At 41.7% G+C, this 22,120-nt stretch overlaps 1 protein-coding gene across 4 annotated transcripts; it reads left to right on the top strand.

Moving 5' to 3' along the window:
* Positions 1 to 211: 211 nt before the first annotated feature.
* On the top strand, positions 212 to 21,175 carry LOC139418112 (serine/arginine-rich splicing factor 7-like). 4 transcript variants are annotated; one of them, XM_071167313.1, is made up of 7 exons: positions 212 to 337; positions 3,750 to 3,978; positions 4,154 to 4,336; positions 4,504 to 4,572; positions 12,243 to 12,416; positions 20,203 to 20,313; positions 20,738 to 21,175. In XM_071167313.1, exons 2-7 carry the CDS (start codon positions 3,758 to 3,760, stop codon positions 20,787 to 20,789), a joined length of 810 nt encoding a protein of 269 aa, XP_071023414.1. In that variant the 5' UTR covers positions 212 to 337; positions 3,750 to 3,757; the 3' UTR covers positions 20,790 to 21,175. The 4 variants fall into 4 exon arrangements, with proteins under 4 accessions (XP_071023414.1, XP_071023415.1, XP_071023416.1 ...); XM_071167314.1 differs by having other exon boundaries at positions 216 to 337; positions 4,154 to 4,337; positions 4,511 to 4,572; positions 12,240 to 12,416; XM_071167315.1 differs by having other exon boundaries at positions 216 to 337; positions 4,154 to 4,337; positions 4,511 to 4,572.
* The last annotated feature ends 945 nt before the right edge of the window (positions 21,176 to 22,120 follow it).

A 22,120-nucleotide genomic window follows, 5' to 3' on the forward strand; every position in this document is an offset into this window, starting at 1 on the left:
CGTTAATGTATAATTGGCGTGTGACGTGTCAATAGCATTTACCATGACTAGTAGTCGTCACTCGTTCCAATTTTTATTTTTTTCCCATTCATTTTTACACCAATTTTGAGTTTGTATCTTCACCATCTAGTGGAAACCGTGCATAGTGTTTGTAGGAACCAATGGGATGTTACTATTGAGGAAATCCCTCCTCCTTGAAACCGAAAGAAGAAGCGCTCTCCGGTTGGCCAGGGAAGGCTGGCGGTATTTCCTTCTCTGGGTTATCTGTAAAACGTGCTGCTGCTCTATGTGAAGAGCTAACAGCTAGGTCAATACGGGAAAGGTGGACCTGGAAAAGGTGAGTGCCCGGATTGATTTGTAACTACGCTAAGGAAATAAAGACGACATTAATTAAATGTATAAACTCTTGAAAAGAATCACATTTTCTTACTCGTGTTTTCAGCTGACTGTCTGAGGCCAACCGGGAAACGGTGTTCATTCACTCGCTGAGTTGAGGCGGCTAGTGTTAGCATAGCTATCTGCATCAAGTGAATATGGCAGCCATTGAATATGGTGGTCCAAGCTGCGTTTTCGACATTGTTTTAAATCACATTTAGGATATCAAACATGCTTGGGGTAAATTTAAAGCAGTCTGTGTTTTATATCGTGATATTTATCCTACTTGTATAGCCTTATTTGGTGAACAAAGCCGTATGAAACAATGTGCGGCCTATCATTTCTAACAAGCGCAGTACGCGCACTTTTTTGTACGGCACACACTGGTGCTAGCAAGCGAGCTAATTGTGTGCATTGGTCCCGGCTTAATTACACATTTACCCGTAGTAACTAATTACTGTTACTTGTAATACATTAGTTACAGTTGTTAGTTAACGTTATGTGGTTATCAAAAAGTACATGTCTGGCTTACCAGCTAGTTACTCAAAGTCCGCCCACAAGGCCTGAGAACTAGGCCAACATTTTTCGCTGCTAGAGAGGAGTTCTCACATTTATCCATAATGTGTCTCCATAATGACAATTATAATACAACTGGTAAAAATTAATTTACCTGGTTCTCAGCATTTCGCCCTTTCTGATATTGGTTCGTCACATAAATTATTTAATCTGAACGATATGAATGGTTAAGAAAACATTGTGAAATGGTGTAACAAGGCACATTGCTTTAAAATCGATTTTTAATCTGGAGTATAAAAATCGAAAACCCCCAACAGTTTGGTTTTATTAAATAAAACATTTTACATTCATGTGGCTGCAGGCAGCTTGATTTTTATTTTTCCCCAGTCATAATCCCTCTGGAGCTAGATGGCTCTCGTCCCTCTTTCCTTTCCATCGTGAGTCCAGTACATCAAGTTTTATTATACTATTATTCGGTCACTACTACGACAATTTTATAGCCAGTAATGAAGTTGATCTGTTCCTCTCTCTCCTGGCTTCAACTTTCTAGCCAATGTTGGCTAGCTAGTGCTACATACAGGGCTTGAGGCAAACTTTTTTTTCACCATCATCCCAAAGTGCAATTTAAAACGTCCCAAACTGAAGATGACCAGTACCAGATTTAAAAAAATGTTTACTGGTAGCCTACTACTGAAATTGATAAATGGGTATGTCAACTGAGCCAACAATTGACATTAAAAGGATTGCCCCTAAAAAGACCAACATTGGAATAATACTTAAATCTATTTTGCATAAATGTACACAATTAGACTACATGTAAAAGTATAGCCTTGGTTTTATTGGCTACTTACAGCCTCATGTCCACAGTGACGCTTACATGAGGGATATGCCAGAAATGTAACCAAACTTGAGACTTTTAATTACATACATACAGGCTAAACAGCGGTCATGTTTTACAATTATAATGTAGGATAATTCACATTAACGTCTAAAGTCTTGGTTCTGGTGATGTCATTGAGGCACAGGTTCTTCAGATCAAATGGTCACAAGAGAAAGAGAGAAAGGCCGGCGCACATCGCCCACTTTGCAATCTGAGCGAAGGCAGTCGGCATTCACAATCGTAGTTATTTTAGTAACCCTCGTTGCATCTGTAGATCTCCCCTCTTTGAAAAATTTGAATGGCTATTTTAAACTCTGCAACATTGAAACTACACGTGTGTGAGGTGCCTTTTGTATTTAGGAACATTTGTCCATCGCCTACTCCTGTGTGTGCATTGCTGTGCTTGTAATGTGAAGAAATAATAGTTGATATCAACATTTTAAGCTAAACGTTCTGATCTGTTGCATCAGCCTCATTGCTGTTGTCATTGTTTTATGTACAGTAGGCCTAGTTGAATGAATTTTGGATCTATCGTCCCAGGGCTGTCCTTGAGTCTGTTTGGACCATCCCTGACTATATAACATACCCAGAGAGAAAGCACAATATTCAATCCTCTCTCTGGAACTGTTGGATGATTATTTCTCATTTTATCTCCCCTGCTGTGTAGGCTCTAGTAATGATTGGTAGGACTGTGGGTGGTCAGGAAGCAACTTGCGCTGCTTTTCTCGAATACTTGACTCTGCTGCAGATCTTTCTCAACACACACACAGCCCTCCGCACCACTCATTCTTAGCAACCACCTGCCTCACTTCCTGATAGTCAGTAGTAGCAGGGCACAGATAAAATAAATAATAATTCGATGCCATGATGGCCGCACTGGAATTTTGGCGTAGCTCAAAAACCCGCGACCAATACATTTTCACCCGCAACATACTTTTCAAAGTAGCCTAATTTGGCAGGAAAGCTGCTGATATAGCAACCCTGGTTGGGTTTGAGTCAAACCTACTGGCAGCACACAAATGGTGATCAATTTGGTGTGTGTGACCTTTATTTAACTAGGCAAGTCAGTTGAGAACAAATTATTATTTACAATGACGGCCTACACCGGCCAAACCCGGACAACGCTGAGCCAATTGTGCGCCGCCCAATGGGACTCCCAATCACGGCAGTTGTGATACAGCCAGGGTTCAAACCAGGGTGCCTGAAGTGACACCTCTAGCACTGAGATGCAGTGCCTTCGACCGCTAATCCACTCGGGAGCCTTTGCACGTGGCCCGATTTGTAATTCCTGTGGTAAATCTGTAAATTTGGGTTGACTTTGCATATCCTTCTGGGGCTAGTTAGGGGCCATCAGTAAATTTGTGTACATGGGACAATAACATTCCAAATAGCTCCAAATTTTAATGCCTTAACCTCAAACCAACTATAAATTGCAGAAATTCTTATGCAAATATTGAAAGCGTTTGAGAACTAAAAGGTGTGCAACATGAAAATATTATTTACTGTGTAATTTATTGATGGTCCCTGACTAGCCCCGGCGATTCAAAGTAAAAACCAACTTAGCCAAACCAACTTAGCCACGGTTGCACACCAGCAACTCATGCCACCTGCAAACACACACATCAAACTAACACACAGCATTTCTTAATTAGCCAAATCTAAATCAAGACATCAGGCTGTCTACAGCCACACATAAATTTGTTTTTTTATTTAATAAGAGGCCAAGTGCAGTTGCCTTTTAATGTTAGCTAATGTTGTAGCTAGCTAGCTCATCTTGATTTTGCCTCTTTGTAGCGTGCGCTGAAACTATTTCATTGTTGACAGGGTGTTCCCATAACATGAGCTTCTGGATAAATTCAATATTTTCATAAAATGATGAGTTGGTGATTATTTCCTACCCACTTCAAAAGGCCATGCTAGTTTTGGAGATCTGCATGGTGCTTCAATGTCTGTTTGCCACTCCTTTATCTGGTTTCAGATTTTAAGATGTCCTACTCGTCATCACGAAGCTCCTCGCGCAACACTGACTGCAAGGTGTATGTAGGTGATCTAGGCAACGGTGCTGCCAAGGGGGAGTTGGAACGGGCGTTCAGCTACTATGGACCTTTGCGCAGTGTCTGGGTGGCCAGGAACCCACCTGGTTTTGCCTTTGTCGAGTACGAAGATCCCAGAGATGCTGAGGATGCGACAAAGGGCATGGATGGCAAGTGAGTACACGTGCGGTTGAATTGCTTACAGCAGCAGCACAGTATTGATTGGATTCAAAGGGCTCAATCTATGACACTTGGTCTTCAACATTAAATATTTTTTCATATTCCCCCCCCCCCCCCCAGTTGTATGCCCCAAAATGCTGTCTATTCTTAAACCATTGTCATGTTTCAGAGTGCTCTGTGGTGCCCGCATAAGAGTGGAGTTGTCAACGGGTATGTCTCGCAAGTCACGCCACGACCGCCCCAGCCGCCGGCATTTCGACCCCAACGACCGCTGCTACCAATGTGGCGAGAATGGCCATTATGCATATGACTGCTATCGCTTTAGCAAGAGGGGTGGTGGCCGCCGCAGCAGGTAGTGTAGAGGCGGTCTTCCCCGCTGTTATTGGAATGTTACTTTTGTTGAATGACATTCAACAACATGGTGGCTCCAAGAGAATGTACTTTTTGTGGAGGCATCATACATGTCTTTAAATGCTACACCTTTCTACTGCACATATTTGATCAATGATCCTCTCGCAGGTCCCGCTCACGGTCAAGGTCCAGGGGAAGGCGTTACCGCTCACGCAGCCGAAGCAACGGCCGCGACCGGTGAGTGGTTCTGTGTCACAAAAGGACCCCTGCAAGTTGACTCTATCTTTTGAAAGACTTGGTCTCTTTATTTGATCAGTTCTTGTTCTAGCCGAACTCGAACCTGTCTGAAATTCGAAGAGACCTACCTGACTGATTCAGATCAGTGTTCTCTTAATTGCTGTTAATAGCTTTGAGTTCCCTTATCTCCCTCCACTAGGTGTTATAAATCCCCATCATACTCAAAGTGCAAAAACAGGTAAGACTTAATCTACTGCAGAAATTGGTGAACATATTTTTCTCTTTATTGTATTTTTTCTGACTTAGTTTGTAGCTATCATCCCAACTAGAGTGCCTTCGGGAAGTGTTCACACCCCTTGATTTTTCTAGGTTGTGGGATTAAAATAGATTTGTCTTTTTTTGTCAACGATCTACACAATACTCTGTTAAAGTGGAAGAAACTTGTGTCACGAGAATTATGTTCTCAATGTTCATAAACTGCTGTCTGCAACCCAGAATTTGTAAGATTCTGGTTGAATGAAACAGACTGAGGCTCAGCTATGATAGTCAAAATGTTTATTCACGAGAGCGCTAGTCCGTTGTACAAAACCATTCATTTTATACTGGCTCCTTACGCACTTACATTCACACACAAACAGTAGGTATCCTATGCACATACTGTATTGCTACCCAGCCAACAAAGATTAGGGAGACCTTGAGAAGTACTCCCTGTCCTCTCCCAAATCTCTAGCTAGGTCGGCACTGAATTTTGCTCAGGCAGTCTAAGATACTATAAAGACATATTGTACAGATATATTGTTTTACCCTAATTCTGTCTAAAACTACACTCGCATATATATATATATATATATCTTACTGACTAAAACTGCACAAGAACATCAGATAATAATTGTATGATTCTAATCAATTTCATACAGTTATAAGGTTTCTGAGTGGAATTATTTCATCTTTCAACATTTAAATCACTAACAATCCACCCTTAATGACTAAATAATACATCAAACACTATATGGAGACATAAATGGTATCCAAGAATATTTCAAACCAATACATGTATGTATATTTGATATTCATCAATGACTGTTATAGGCCTATATCAAATTATAACGCTTCCTGTTTGTAATAAAAATCCTATCTTCATAAGTCTAAACATTAAAAATAGTCTCATCCAACATAGGCTCCTCGTAGTTAAAAGAAACAGAGCCATCTCCTAGGCCTGCAGGCCTGTATTCGTCATCCCACTGACCAGAGCTCGGAATCGGTCCGTACCTCACCATCTGTTGCGTCACTGACCTCTCCAGAGTCCTGGTGATCAAACCTCTCATACACGGAATCAACAACGTCCACACAGAACCAACACACTCATACAGGTGAAAGTTGCCCACAACAGTGATGATGACATTTTTCCATTTCCCAAACATACTGTCAAACCAATTTGTAAGAGAATTATCCACCCCAGAGTTCTCTGCTAATTTGTGAGCCAATGTGGTTAAACCAGCCAGGGCCTTGGTCACTGATCCGTCTGGAGCTGTGTTATCAAAAAATAAACGTACAACAACGAACCCCAATCATTCTACCTGCCCGCCCTTTTCTGCCAATTAACATATCGAGAGTCAGTCTACTTTACCAGGCCATGAGGGAAGTGGCGGATAATTGGTCAGAGAACCCCTTTACTGCATCCCCAGTATCATTCATAAATCTCTGATTATAGTAGATGTCATTAATCCAATCCACATTTTTATTTATTGTCCACCACCAAAATAATGTAGTGGTAAAGCCTTCATCGATTTGCTTCATTTGGAACTTCCCTGAGGATGCCAATAGCATCCATCTAAACTCCCATCCTGGTCAAAACTCCTGTGCCTACTTTAGCCTCCTATAACTGGCCTCTGACTAACTCGAACTGGTTGGACCAATAACCCCGGGGCGCAAGTTCCTGACCACCCTTTTTGGTAGTTTCTGTCGTATGCGTCCTTTGCTGGTACGAGCCCACCTTACATCAGTTATAGGTGCTGTGAGGTTAAGAATTGTCTCCTGTTCTTCCAAACCTAAGTCAGTCACATTAACGATTACCTTTCAGCCATTAAAATCATCTAAGTTGTCAGTGCCATTCTTGTATCTATAACACTGGTACTCATCCGGAGTTCAAGTGAACCGAGGTGGTTTGGCCGAGTATGTCAATCTGGCCAACCCAATCCCTGTAAAGTTATTTGCTTTCCTAGGGAATTGCTTAATGTTTACCTTAAATCCTACATCTTGATCTTCTTTGACTCCTTATTCTGTAAGACACTCATCGGTGTATTATATAGTTTGTCTTTTACTTTTTATCAATGACAATGGCGTCCTATAATTAGTACCCGCCGGTGGTGGATCTGGATGTATCGGAGAGGTTTCAAAGACTAGGATGCAGCTCAGAGCCCCTACTCTTCCCAAAAACCGCCAACCCTCTCCTGCCCTTAGTTGGTCTGCTAGGTACCACCCCATACTCACACTTCTAGGATCACCCACAGTGATGAACGGTCGGGATAGGAATTCTTCGTTAAGGAGGTCACCCCCGGAACCTGTTGGTACTTGGTTCTTCTCCTAACTCTGTGTGTGATCATGTGTACATACTTTCTTGCAGTGGGTAACGTGGACCCAAGTGACTCTCAGCTATTCTAGTGGAAAAGGCAGTGGTTTAACTTCTTGCGACTCTCAAACCCGGATCCGTGTACATCGCCTCAAACTAATTAGCATAACGCAGCGGACATAGATCTTCCTATTCATGAAAATCACAAATGAAAAATATTGACACACAGCTTAGCCTTTTGTTAATCACACTGTTATATTAGATTTTCATAATATGCTTTACAGCCAACGCTAGACAAGCATTTGTGTAAGTTTATCATGGCATAATGCTATGCTAGGCTCTGCTAGCAGCAGGCAACATTTTCACGAAAATAAGAAAAGCAATCAAATTAAATAATTTACCTTTGAAGAACTTCGGATGTTTTCACTCAGGAGACTCTGTTAGATAGCAAATGTTCCTTTTTTCCCAAAATATTATTTTTGTAGGCGAAATAGCTCCCGTTTGTTCTTCACAATTGGCTGAGAAATCGACCGGAAAATGCGGTCACTACAACGCCAAACTTTTTTCCTAATTAGCTCCATAATATCGATGGAAACATGGCAAACGTTGTTTAGAATCAATCCTCACGGTGTTTTTCACACATCTATTCGATAATATATTCGTCAGGACAATTGGTTTCTCATTAGAAGCGATTGGAATAATGGCTACCTCAGTACTTTATGCAGGATTTTCTGCGGGAGCCATCATGTGACCACTTGCTCAATGTGGTCCCTTACGGCTATTCTTCAACATAAATGCGTAAAAAGACGTCACAATGCTGTAGACACCTTGGGGAATACGTAGAAAGCGTAAGCTCATACGTAGCCCATTCACAGCCATATAAGGAGTCATTGGTATGAAGCGCTTTCAAAAAATGCGGCACTTCCTGATTCCTGGTTTCGCCTGTAACATCAGTTCTGTTGCACTCACAGACAATATCTTCGCAGTTTTGGAAAAGTCAGTGTTTTCTATCCAAAGCTGTCAATTATATGCATAGTCGAGCATCTTGTCGTGACAAAATATCCCGTTTTAAAACGGGAACGTTTTTTATCCAAATGAAAATACTGCCCCCTAGTCACAAGGTTAACAGAACCTGGTATGGGCCTTCCCAACGGGGCTGCATAAGTCTACCATTAATCCAAGGCTATGCCATTTCTTTCTTCTCATTGGTTCAAGTTACAAATAAACTCGTTCATAATTATCAATTACACAATTTACCTTGAAATCAGTTTTACAAATTTACAATAAATTCATTATCCTAATGGCCCTCCCATGAGGCTGATCAGACCACAAAGGAAAGCCATGATAGAGGTCAAAAGTCATACCACCTTTTTATAGTCGTGTTTCCTACTATATTATACAAATTAATGAAAAACCAAACATTTTCTACATGTTGTATCCCAGGTTTCCAGAACATTCCCGTTATCAAAATAATTCACGTGTTTAATTAAAACTCAGAAAATAAAACTTAGAATATTCCATATATGTGTGTGTGTGTATACCCCTTTTAAGATAGAATATGAAAAATGGAAATCTCCTCAAACCCAAAGACAACCCCCAGGTTCTAAACAAACAAAACACTTCCAGGCCATTTCAATTTGGTAGAAATATGCCTCGATCTCATCAAAAGAAAGACAATGAAGCACTCCTTTTCACAGAAAAAAACCCATGGTCAGCATTCATTCAGAAACGCAAACAAAATCTAATAATAGTGATATCTTCTCATTGAACTACCTCCAACCATTAGTTTTAAATTTCATCAATGGTTATATGTACTTAATTGAGCATGCGCTACCCTTGGATACAATACTGTACTTTAAATCTATGAAATTCCCCTACTACTTGACTAGTTTAGCCCAAGCTTGCTTTGCAACATTAAAACCCATTCAGTTTGTCTGCTAACAAGTCTCTCAAAATTCTTGACATGAATACCCTGCCATTAGACCCACACAACTGTGATTAATGTGCACTGCCCCTGTAAAATAAAATGAACTCAACCTGCAATCCACTTTACTGACCTGACATTGTTCCAAGTAATGGAAACAGATTATAATGTTAGAATACCTTAACTTCCTGTTCAATTTCACTGGTGTTATCAAACCAAGAATCAATAACCTAAACAAGCAAACCAAGAACCAATAACCAGAAACTATCACAACTTGTACGATTCAACTATTCAGACCTGAATCTCTTACAGCCAAATATTGCCCAGTGAGCGCGACTAACTCCTCTTCTAACCAACTCCAGTGGACAAAAATATAACCTCTCCTCCAACAACGTTCTGCCATACCGCTATCGTACGATTAAAACTAAACTTTACAACTGTCCCTTCTCTTTCGGCTTCACACTTATGAAATGTCCAATACTTAAAGGTAACATGTAAGTCACCAAATGTATAACCTACATCAGTCAATCCATAAGAATAATAACACAATTCGATGGGCATAACTCTATCGCAATTATCTCTCCGCTATTATTTAGAATTCATTACATTTGGGTAACTGTCGCTTCTATGATCCAGTAATTTAAATACGACTCCATTCTCAATAGTTATTCCAGCAGATCATTTAGGCAACAGACACCATATTACATCGACATCGCCTCGCTATTATTTAGAATGAATTAATCTCTCAATTTAACCTAAACAAGCTATTAAAACGTTCCGTTTATATCTTAAACGAACATAAACAACCGTATCTTTCCAGGCAAAACATGTCAATCGTTGAATTACAATCAGAAACCCAAATTGTAGTCAATTGGTGCATAGGCTGAGATGTGAACCCGAGTCTCCCGTGTTGTAGGTAAGAATTCTACCGCTGGACCACCAACACTATTGAAATGACGGGGACGCAAATAACCCTATTTCTACTGAGGCAATTCCCAGAATATAGCCCTAATTTAAAGGTCCACGCGTTTCCCCAGCGAGGATTCTCCTCTCTCTCGTTGTCTCTGCTTCTCTTTTTCCCTGTATATCCCCTTATCTTCTCTTTTCCTTTCCTCTCTTGGCCCTTGTCACTCTATCTCCTACTCAGAATTTAGGAATAATTACTACTATGACTTTTGATAAGTTATTAGGTCTCACACGCACATAATTTCCCCCCCTGCTGATATCCTTCTTGTAACTTTCTCTCACCCTCTCTACGCTTGCCTTCTTACCTTCTTTTCCTGGATTCAGACAGCCAGGTATTTAACCCTCGACCTGCTGTTTCCCTTGACTATCTACACACGTCTTATGTATCTACCTTATCATTCATTCAAATGTTTCTACATCTCAAATTTGTACTTTCTCCATTTTGGGCATTAGATTTACCTCTCATCCCCGGTTAATTCCTGGACCTCCTTTGAGGATTTACTGCCCATCGTTAGTAAAACCTTGAAGTTACTATGCTTATTCTCACAATCTATGTATTTCTATGACCTATGTATCTGCTCTTTTCCCGTTATCCAATTACTATAGTTGCTCTCCTGCACAATCTGTGTGTCTCTTTAATCTTTTACTCAAATGCTATCGTCCTTTACTATTGTGTATTCTCTTAACCTGTGTGTTTTTCCTTTCTTGCAACTTTATCTATAGAGGTGTCTTTCGATCGGACATTAGGTCTCACCCGTATACAAACTATAAGCTATTTTCCAGGGATCGTAAATCCCTAGTCAGCTGCCTATTTTTCTGTTCCTTGTTATTTTGACATTAATATCTCGTATCTCACGCCGCTGTATTAGGCTTCCTCCTTCGTTGGATAACCAGACCTAGATGTGCGTAGATCTGACTCTACCCTTCCTGCTATCTCCTTTCAGTTAGTTTACATAGGTAGTGTCCACTGATAGTCTTTGTGGTAGCCACTGATACCTCGTGTCATTATGGACCTAGTTTATATTGGTACTGCAGATACCTCGTGTCATTACGGACCTAGTTTACGTTGGTATCGTGTCATTACGGACCTTCTGTTGCCTAGGTGGCTCTACACCCAATTCCTATTTTCCAATTGCCTAAAATACTACCTACCTATATCGGGGTTCTGTACACAAAATTCTAAAAATAGGTCACTGGGTAAGAATGCCCTTTGGGAATTTTAAAATCAACTACACACTTTTTATAGTCCTCAATAGTCCTTGCCGATGACAAGCATACCCATAACATGATGCAGCCACCACTATGCTTGAAAATATGAAGTGGTACTCTGTGATGTGTTGAGTTGGATTCGTCCTGAAGATTACGCTTTGTATTCAGGACATGAAATTAGTTTCTCTGCCACGTCTTTTGCAAGTTTTACTTTAGTGCCTTATTGCTAACATGATGCATGTTTTGGAATATTTTTTATTTTGTGTATGCTTCCTTTTCACTGTCCATTAGGATAGTATTGTGGAGTAACTACAATGTTGATCCATCCTCAGTTTTTGCCCATCACAGCCATAAAACTCAACTGTTTGGCCTCATGGTGAAATCCCTAAGCGGTTTCCTTCCTTTCCGGCAATTGTGTATCTTTGTAGTGACGGGGTGTATTGATACACCATTCAAAGTGTAATTAAGGACTTCAATTGTTATTCAATGTCTGCTTTTATTTTTTTTTACCCATCTACCAATAGGTGCCATTTGCGAGGCATTGGAAAAACTCCTTGGTCTTTGTGGTTGAATCTGTTTGAAATTCTACGCTATTATTGGGCGTTTTTTTTAACAGCTGAGGTAGTCATTAAAAAAAACATGGTACACACTAATTTCACAGTGAGTCCATGCAATATATTATGTGAATTGTTAACCACATTTTCTTTCTCCAGAACCTATTTAGGCTTGCCATTAACAGGGTTGAATACCTATTGACTCATACAATTATTTTTTATTAATAATAAAAACATGATTCCACTTCGACATGGGGTATTGTGTGTAGGTCAGAGATACAATTGCAATTTAATCCATAATAAATTCAGGCTATAACACAAAGTAGATCAAGTCAAGGAGTTTAATTAAAGGCACTATAGGCACCCAACCCTTAGTTAGCTTATAGTGGATAGAGCAGCTTTGAATAGATAACATGATGATGCTGAGGGTATTGTCTTTGCACAGTAGATCTGGGTCCCCAGCACGTTCCAAGTCCAGAAGTCCAGTGCGCAGGTCGTCCAGAAGTCCAGTGCGCAGGTCGTCCAGAAGTCCAATGCGCAGGTCGTCCAGAAGTCCAGTGCGCAGGTCGTCCAGAAGTCCAGTGCGCAGGTCGTCCAGAAGTCCAGTGCGCAGAGCAGCAAGGTAAGGCTCACATACACGATAGTCAGTAATGAAGTGGTCTTTCAACATGGTAGGCCCATCGTCCAGCTCTTACTGAGACAGATTATGCAACTGAAAGTAATGACTGATAAAAAATGTATTGTAAGTGCTACTTTCATTTTGTGTAGTGTCGCCACTGCCCCCTTTAAGGGGTTTTCATCAATGTTGAAAACCAACCTATATTGCACCCAAGGCTGTACTGTCATGGCAGAGGCAGCTTACTGGTGAAATCTATTCCTTGGGAGAATAATATAGGACTTTGGCACGTTTTAAAGTAGACCTAATCTACAATCTGACTAGAAGACCGGATAATTGCTATATGTTGAATGTATGCCAATAACCAAGTTTCCATTCAACTATTTTTTTTGAGTAAAGTACCTGTTGGATAAACAAAACCCTGATGGAAACTAAAATTGTTAAATGTCGGCAAAACAAAATACGCTAGACGGGGGTGGGTATTTTGTTGTTGGTGATTAGATTATGCGGTGAATTGAGGCGTAAACAATTTCTTGTGCAATTGTTTCAGATTGTCTTATGGTCACGTACAGAGTTGCAGGTGTGATTGCAGGGTACAATGAAAATATTAGGCTTTGAGCTCCAACATGCAGGACTAGTGACTGGTTATAAAATTAACTATATAAATAACACTATACATAATAATAACTGAGGCAGTGATGAATGAATGTGTCCATTAGGGTGGAGGCAGAGTAAATGCTGTTGGTGGGGTGGAATGACCATAGGTGGAGCAGGAGAGAAATGTCCATGGCGGGAGAGCTGACTAGGGGTGGCTATTCAGCAGCCTGAGGGTAGAAACTATTGGCCAGTGGTTCGGTTTTTAGCATCATACTCCTGTACTGCCTGCATCTGAGTGATGAAGCGGGGAGAACAGGGCGTGGGCTGGTGTCCCTGATGATCTTCCTGTGGCACCTGGTGTTGTAGGTGTCCTGTAGGGCACCCAATGGTGCGTTCGGCTGCACGTATCACCCTCTGAAGAGCCTTGCGGTCCACAGCGGTGGAGTTGCTGTACCAGGCTGTGATGCAGTCCAACAGTATGATCTCTGGTATGCCTGTAGAAAACTGAGGGTCCTCAGGGACAGGCCGGGGGTGGCCCCTCAAGAAGTCCAGGACTCAGTGGCAAAGGGAGGAGTTCAGACCCAGGGTTTTGAGCTTTGTAATGAGCTTATTTTTTATTTACTTTTTTTAACTAGGGAAGTCAGTTAAGAACAAATTCTTATTTTCAATGATGGCCTAGGAACAGTGTGTTAACTGCCTTGTTCAGGGGCAGAATGACAGATTTGCAACCTTTCGGTTACTAGTCCAACGCTCTAATCACTAGGCTACCTGCCGCCCCATTATAGGGCACTATGGTATTGAAGACCGAGCTGTAGTCAATGAACATTTTAACATGCATTTATTTTGTCCAAGTGGGTAAGGGCAGTGTGCAAGGCAATGGCGTTGTCTGTGGAACTGTCAGGGCGGTAGGCAAATTTGAAAGGGTCGAGGAGGGAGGAAGCGATATGGTCTTTGACTAGCCTCTCGAAGCACTGATGGCGGAAGTGCGTGCTACTGGTCGTAGTCATTCAGTTGGTTCACTTTCCTTCTCTTGTGCACAGGTATGATAGTGGACATCTTGAAGCAGGTGGGTGTAGAGGTAGACCGATTATGATTTTTCAATGCTGATACCGGTTTATTGGAGGACCATAAAAAGCCGATGCTGTTTATAAAAAATAAATAATAATAATTTTTTAAAAAATAGATGGGGGGAAAAACACTTTAAATTGTTTCAAAAATATATATTTTTAAAATGTATATTTAAAAAAAGTTATATAAAAAAAATAGATGTATTTTGTAATGACAATTACAACAATACTGAATGAACAATGAACACTTATTTTAACTTAATATAATGAATAAAATCAATTTAGTCTCAAATAATGAATTATGTTTGGTTTAAATAATGCAAAAACTGTGTTGGTGAAAAGTAAAAGTGCAATATGTGCTACCTACATAAAGCTAACGTTTATGTTCCTTGCTCAAAACATGAGAACATGTTGGTGGTTCCTTTTAACATGAGTCTTCAATATTCCCAGTTAAGAAGTTTTAGGTTGTAGTTATAGGACTATTTCTCTCTATACCATTTGTATTTCATATACCTTTGACTATTGGATGTTCTTATAGGCACTATAGTATTGCCAGCCTAGTCTCGAGAGTTGATGGGCTAGAGGTCATAAACAGCGCAATGCTTGAAGCACAGCGAAGAGCTGCTGGCAAATGCAGGAAAGTGCTGTTTGAATGAATGCTTACGAGCCTGCTGCTACCTACCACCGCTCAGACTGCTCTCAAATCATAGGCTTAATATGGTCAAATCCGGAAAACATTTTGAAAACAATGTTTATTATTTCTGTAAAATACGGAACCGTTCCGTATTTTATCGAACTGGTGGTATCCCTAAGTCTAAATATTGCTGTTACATTGCACAACCTTCAATGTTATGTCATAATTATGTAAAATTCTGGCAAATTCATTACGTTCTTTGTTAGTTTGCAATGAGCCAGGCGGCCCAAACTGCTGCATATACCCTGACTCTGCTTGCACAGAACAAGAGAAGTGGCACAATTTCCCTAGTTAAAATAATATTGCCTGCTAACATGAATTTAACTAAATATGCAGGTAATACAAATATGCTTGTGTATTGATTTTAAGAAATACATTGAGGTTTGTGTTAGGTACACATTGGTGCAACGACCGTGCTTTTTTCGAATGTGCTTGTTTAATCATCACCCGTTTGGCCAAGTAGGCTGTGATTCAATAAATTAACATGCACCGCATTGATTATATTTTATTTTACCTTTATTTAACTAGGCTAGTCAGTTAAGAACAAATTCTTATTTTCAATGACAGCCTAGGAACAGTTAACTGCCTTGTTCAGGGGCAGAATGACAGATTTGTACCATGTCAGCTCTGGGATTTGAACTTGCAACCTTTCGATTACTTGTCCAACGCTCTAAGCACTAGGCTACACTGCCGCCCCAATGCAACGCAGGACAAGCTAGATCAACTAGTAATATCAACCATGTGTAGTTAACTAATGAATATGATCGTTTTTTAATTTTTTTTTAATAAGTAGTTTAATGCTAGCTTGCAACTTACCTTGGCTTCTTACTGCACTTGCATAACAGGTGGTCAGCCTGCCACGCAGTCTCCTCGTGGAGTGCAATGTAATCGGAATCCAAAAAATGCCTATTACCGATTTTTGTTATGAAAACTTGAAATCAGCCCTGATTAATTGGTCGACCTCTAGTATTAGAGGCCTGAGCTAGGGGGAGATTGAAAATGTTAGAACATAACAGCCAGCTCATTTACACATGCTGAGGGCACGACTGGAGATGCCTTCTGGGCTGGCAGCCTTGCTACGGTTAACATGTTTTGAAAGACTTATGTCCTCAGGAGAGACTGAGTATGTAGCCCACGTTTTCAACGTGGGCTCTCCTCGGCAGCGCAGGGTCATTGTGCTCAAATCTTGAGAAAAATGTTTACCTTGTGGGTGGCATTGGCGACTATAAGCAGCATCGGTTTCCCTACAAGGGTATCCATACATTTTTTTTTTTTTGTTGGCTATCAATCAGTGGTTTTTGATTCAGGTACGTTTTGAAAGATCCTATAGGTAAGCATTAACTAAGCATTTTTTTTTATGGATCCGGTGACGGAGCCTGCATATTTGTTGACATCTCCAGAGGCAACCCGGAACATATTCCAGTCCACGTAATCAAAACCTTCTTGGAGCGTGAATTCTGATTGGTCGGACCAACGCTGTACCAACCTGATCACCGGAACTTCCCTCTAGAATCTTTGTAAGCGGGGAGAAGCAAGATGGGGTCATGGTTGGATTTTCCGAAAGGACGGGAGAGGGCCTTATACCTGTGTCAAGTGTGTAGCAATGGTCAAGAGTAGAATTTCTGTGAGTTAGACAGTAGATGTGTTGGTAATAATTTGGGAGCACGGTTCTCAAATTACTTTTATTAAAGTCCCCTGCAACAGTGTACTCTGCCTCCGGGAATGCAGTCTCCAGTTTGTTCAGGGTCCAATGAAGACCTTTCAGATCCTTTTTGGTGTCGGCTTGGGGCGAGATGTACACACCTATGGCGATTAATCCTGGTGAACTCTCTCGACGATAAAAAGGACAACATTTTATGACCAAGTATTCCAAGTCGGCGGAGCATAAACTCAAGTTCCCACCGACACACCATGTGTTGGTCATAAAGCAGAGCCCACCGCTCTTGCCAGAGAGCCCGCTTCCTATCTGCTCAAAACTGTAAAACATGCTGGTTGTATATCATCTGTCTGGATGTCGGAGGAAAGCAAAGCCTCAGAAAAAAAGTGTTGCAGGATCTGATGTCCCACTGAAAGGAGATCCTTGCTCTGGGTTTGGAAAGTTTGGTCATTAATGATTGAAAATTGGTGAATATTATAATCAAATCAAAGTTTATTTCTCACGTGCGCCGAATACAACCGGTGTAGGTAGACCTTAGTGAAATGCTTACTTACAAGCCCTAACCAACAGTTAAGTAAACAGTGAAAGGCTTTATACAGGTGGTACCGGTACAGTCTGTGGAGGGGCACCGGTTAGTCGGGCTAATTGAGGTAATATGTACATGTAGGTATAGATGATAAACAGAGTAGCAGCAGCGTAAAAGAGGGGTTGGTGGGACACAATGCAAATAGGCCGGGTAGTCATTTGATTACCTGGTCAGGAGTGTTATGGCTTGGGGGTAAAAGTTGTTGAGAAGCCTTTTGGTCCTAGACTTGGTGTTTCCGGTACCGCTTGCCATGCAGTAGCATAGAGAGCAGTATGGCTGGGATCTTTGACCATTTTTAGGGCCTTCCTCTGACACCGCCTGGAATAAAGGTCCTGGATGGCAGGCAGCTTACCCCCACTGATGTGCTGGGCCGTAAGCACTAACCTCTGTGGTGCCTTGCGGGCCGAGCATTTGCCGTACCAGGCAGTGACTCAATCAGTCAGGATGCTCTCAATGGTGCAGCTGTAGAACCTTTTGAGGATCTGAATACCCATGCCAAATCTTTTCAGTCTCCTGAGGGGGAATAGGCTTTGTCGTGCCCTCTTCATGACTGTCTTGGTGTGTTTGGACCATGTTAGTTTGTTGGTGATGTGGATACCAAGGAACTTGAAGCTTTCAACCTGCTCCACTAGAGCCCCGTCGATGAGAATGGGGGCGTGTTCGGTCCTCTTTTTCCTGTAGTCCACAATCATCTCCTTTGTCTTGATTACATTGAGGGATAGGTTGTTATTCTGGCACCACCCGGCCAGGTCTCAGACCTCCCTATAGGTTCTCGTCGGTGATCAGGCTTACCACTTGTCGTCTGCAAACTTAATTATGGTGTTGTAGTCGTGCTTGGTCATGCAGTCGTGGGTGAACAGGGAGTACAGGAGAGGACTGAGCACGCACCCCTGAAGGGCTCTGGTGTTGTGGATCAGCGTGGCAGATGTTGTTGCTACCTACCCTCACCACCTGGGGGCGGCCCGTCAGGAAGTCCAGGATCCAGTTGCAGAGGGAGGTGTTTAGTCCCAGGATCCTTAGCTTAGTGATGAGCTTTGAGGGCATTATGGTGTTGAATGCTGAGCTGTCGTCAATTAATCTGTAATGGAAGACTGGTTGCCCAGCATCTTAGTGAGATTAAGACCCCGCCACGTCTGCCTTGCCGTTAGGTGTCTTTTCTGCCTACTCTCTGATAGGACTCTCAAGCACCTCAGCTCCTCGCCGAAGAAGCTAGTCTATCGTTCTGTTGTCTCAGGGATTTCTTTGAGGTCAGGTGGACAGTGAGTACCCAGCGATTCGTATTCCAAAAGTTCTACCTGTGTGTGTGTGTGAGTAGTAATGCACGAAACAAACTAAGGAAATTTGAGAAACACTAGAAAAAAACGAAGAATCCTGAAATGTTTTATCGAAGCTCAAGGCGCCCTCTTAGCCATTGTTGATAGAATAACAATTTTGCGGTAGTGTGGCGTGGTCCTCACTTAAACTTAAAAAAGCGTGCACACTATATTAAGCTACAGTTTCAATAAATTGTGATTAACTTCACAAGGTGGATGAAAGAGAGTACATCGTGATAAGCTTGATGCTCCTTTCCAATAGATGGGTCATCTGTGTTTGGCTGCCAATTGACCACTACAAATGATCTTGCTCTTATCCATAATCTCATGTAGCCTACCCTCTGCACTGTATCTGTAAACTGTTTGCTAGAGTACATGTTAAGACAAGTGTGCATTTGTTTATCGCAGACTTTTTGTGCAAAAACCTTTGACAAAGTAAAGAAAATGCAATGGATTACATTTTTTTTTCAATAAATGAAAGTTGACAGTGCACTAAAAGCACTGTCATTACGCACAACCTTTTATTCACAAGACAGTTTGACAACACCTCTGTTGGTAAAATGCCAATATTATACACTGCTCAAAAAAATAAAGGGAACACTTAAACAACACAATGTAACTCCAAGTCAATCACACTTCTGTGAAATCAAACTGTCCAATTAGGAAGCAACACTGACAATAAATTTTGCATGCTGTTGTGCAAATGGGATAGACAACAGGTGGAAATTATAGGCAATTAGCAAGACACCCCCAATAAAGGAGTGGTTCTGCAGGTGGTGACCACAGACCACTTCTCAGTTCCTATGCTTCCTGGCTGATGTTTTGGTCACTTGAATGCTGGCGGTGCTTTCACTCTAGTGGTAGCATGAGACGGAGTCTACAACCCACACAAGTGGCTCAGGTAGTGCAGCTCATCCAGGATGGCACATCAATGCGAGCTGTGGCAAGAAGGTTTGCTGTGTCTGTCAGCGTAGTGTCCAGAGCATGGAGGCGCTACCAGGAGACAGGCCAGTACATCAGAAGACGTGGAGGAGGCCATAGGAGGGCAGCAACCAAGCAGCAGGACCGCTACCTCCGCCTTTGTGCAAGGAGGAGCACTGCCAGAGCCCTGCAAAATGACCTCCAGCAGGCCACAAATGCGCATGTGTCTGCTCAAACGGTCAGAAACAGACTCCATGAGGGTGGTATGAGGGCCCGACGTCCACAGGTGGGGGTTGTGTTTACAGCCCAACACCGTGCAGGACGTTTGGCATTTGCCAGAGAACACCAAGATTGGCAAATTCGCCACTGGCGCCCTATGCTCTTCACAGATGAAAGCAGGTTCACACTGAGCACGTGACAGACATGACAGAGTCTGGAGACGCCGTGGAGAACGTTCTGCTGCCTGCAACATCCTCCAGCATGACCGGTTTGGCGGTGGGTCAGTCATGGTGTGAGGTGGCATTTATTTGGGGGGCCGCACGAGCCCTCCACGTGCTCGCCAGAGGTAGCCTGACTGCCATTAGGTACTGAGATGAGATCCTCAGACCCCTTGTGAGACCATATGCTGGTGCGGTTGGCCCTGGGTTCCTCCTAATGCAAGACAATGCTAGACCTCATGTGGCTGGAGTGTGTCAGCAGTTCCTGTAAGAGGAAGGCATTGATGCTATGGACTGGCCCGCCCGTTCCCCAGACCTGAATCCAATTGAGCACATCTGGGACATCATGTTCCCTTTATTTTTTTGAGCAGTGTATTTGTGTAAATCTGACAAATTGAGGGAAACCTAGCTATTGCTTGAAGTGGAATGAAATTGCGTGCCAGTACAAAAAATAACCAGTATTGCAATGAGGATTTAGTCCCCTCCTTGCCTACTGACCACCATGCTGTTTCCTCTGCAGTCGCTCCCGATCTCGCTCCCGCTCCCGGTCCATGTCCCGCCCCAGGGCGCGCAGCGTCTCCAGATCTCGCTCCCGGTCCAAGTCCCGCTCAGCCACCACCAAGAGGGACAGGTATTGAACTTCAATCTTCACACCCCTACATTATTTTTTTTTTGTCATGTGGCACTGACGTAAGACTTTTTTATTCATGCATGTGGTACTGAAGACAGTTAAATTCAACTGGTCAAAATGGATCACCTGTCTGAACTGGTTTTCCCATCTTCTGCACCACCAATGTAGTCTCTTTCCAGTTTTTATCCCAGATTACTCGCTATTGTGTAGTAATTGGGATTTCCAGATTGTTCAACTATCAGTTTCTACCATTTTTGTCCCCTGTATCTAAACACAATGATATATTAAATTAGGATTAGTGGTTTGAGTGCTCTCCACACTGCCTGGTGCACTATGCTGAAGGATTAGCTATGCTAATGTTCTTGCTTTGTTTTGAAGGTCGTGCTCCACTGAAAATGCTAACGGTCTTCATCCCTTGTTTCAGTCGATCCAGGTCTCCGAGCCAGAGGAAAAGCCCCACTCCTGATGCCGACTGACCATGGGGGCGAGACCGCTCCCTGCACTCTCCTGTTCCGCTGTCCCCGTTTGCCTCGGGGCTTGAAGCCATTTTACACCTTTGTCTATGTATTTGATTTCTTTCTCCTGTCATTTTTTTTAAAATTTATCCCTTGCTTTTCATCCTCTGGCTTTGGCATTATTTCATCTGTATGTACAAAGGATTCCCAAACTCCTTTTTCCATCATGTACATTTCAATAGCTCGTTTTACAGTATTTTTTAAAATAATCTTTTTGCATTCTGTGCGTTTTACTCTAGTTTTTATTTTTATTTTTTTATTTTTTTTTAAGCTAAATGATTTGGGGTTTTATTTCATTTTCAATGTAAATGGCGGGATCTTTTTAATAAAATTAATCTTTACACTAACGTTAGTGATCTAATTCATGGTCCAAGTGGTTGTAACTACTCACCATTGACTCAAAGTATTTTAAAACTTGGATGTAACTTTTCAATTAAATTATCTAATTGGGATCAGAATCAATATGAATCACATTTAAACAATAGCTGATGTCAGCGTATTTAGTAGTTGGATTCAATTTTCAGGCAAACTATGCAGACAGTTCAAAAAGAGCATGTTCAAATTGAAGGCTAATTGTTTAATTGAGATTTACATGGTGGTTTAGGCTTGATTTCAATGTATAGTAATTTTGTAACCTCTTTTTGAAATATGTCTAAATCAAATACTTGTATAATTTTGGGGTGGCAGGTAGCCTAGTGGTGAGAGCATTGGGCCAGTAACTGAATGGTTGCTAGATCGAATCCCCGAGCTGCCGAGGTAAAAATCTGTTCTGCCCCAGAACAAGGCAGTCATTGTAAATAAGAATTTGTTCTTAACTTCTTGATGTACCCATCCCGTTAGCGGGATCATTTTCGTCAACATCCGCTGAATTGCAGAGCGCCAAATTCAAATTAAATTACTAAAAATATTTAATTTTCATGAAATCACAAGTGCAATATAGAAAAACACAGTTTAGCTTGTTGTTAATCCACCTGGCGTGTCAGATTTTAAAAAACCTTTCCCGCGAAAGCATGTCAAGCGTTTATGCAATCTTTTTCAGCAGACAAAACATTAAACAGCTAGCAGACAAGTAGATTGGTCACAAATCAGAAAAGCAATTAAATTAATCGCTTACCTTTGCTCTTCGGATGTTTGCACTCGCGAGACTCCCAGTTACACAAATGTTCCTTTTGTTCCATAAAGATTATTTTTATATCCAAAATACCTCCATTTGGTTGGCGTGTTATGTTCAGAAATCCACAGGCTCGAGCGGTCACGTCCGGGCAGATGACAAATTCCAAAGTATCCGTAAA

The sequence above is a fragment of the Oncorhynchus clarkii genome, chromosome 10 (genome assembly GCF_045791955.1).
Source record: "Oncorhynchus clarkii lewisi isolate Uvic-CL-2024 chromosome 10, UVic_Ocla_1.0, whole genome shotgun sequence".
Taxonomy (NCBI): Eukaryota; Metazoa; Chordata; class Actinopteri; order Salmoniformes; family Salmonidae; genus Oncorhynchus; species Oncorhynchus clarkii.

Coding starts and splice junctions, on each gene's coding strand:
- LOC139418112 (XM_071167311.1), top strand. CDS start 3,758: ATGTCCTACTCGTCATCACGAAGCTCCTCGCGCAACACTGACTGCAAG. Junction 4,573..12,239: donor CGAAGCAACGGCCGCGACCG/GTGAGTGGTTCT, acceptor GTCTTTGCACAG/TAGATCTGGGTCCCCAGCAC. Junction 20,314..20,737: donor GCCACCACCAAGAGGGACAG/GTATTGAACTTC, acceptor CCCTTGTTTCAG/TCGATCCAGGTCTCCGAGCC.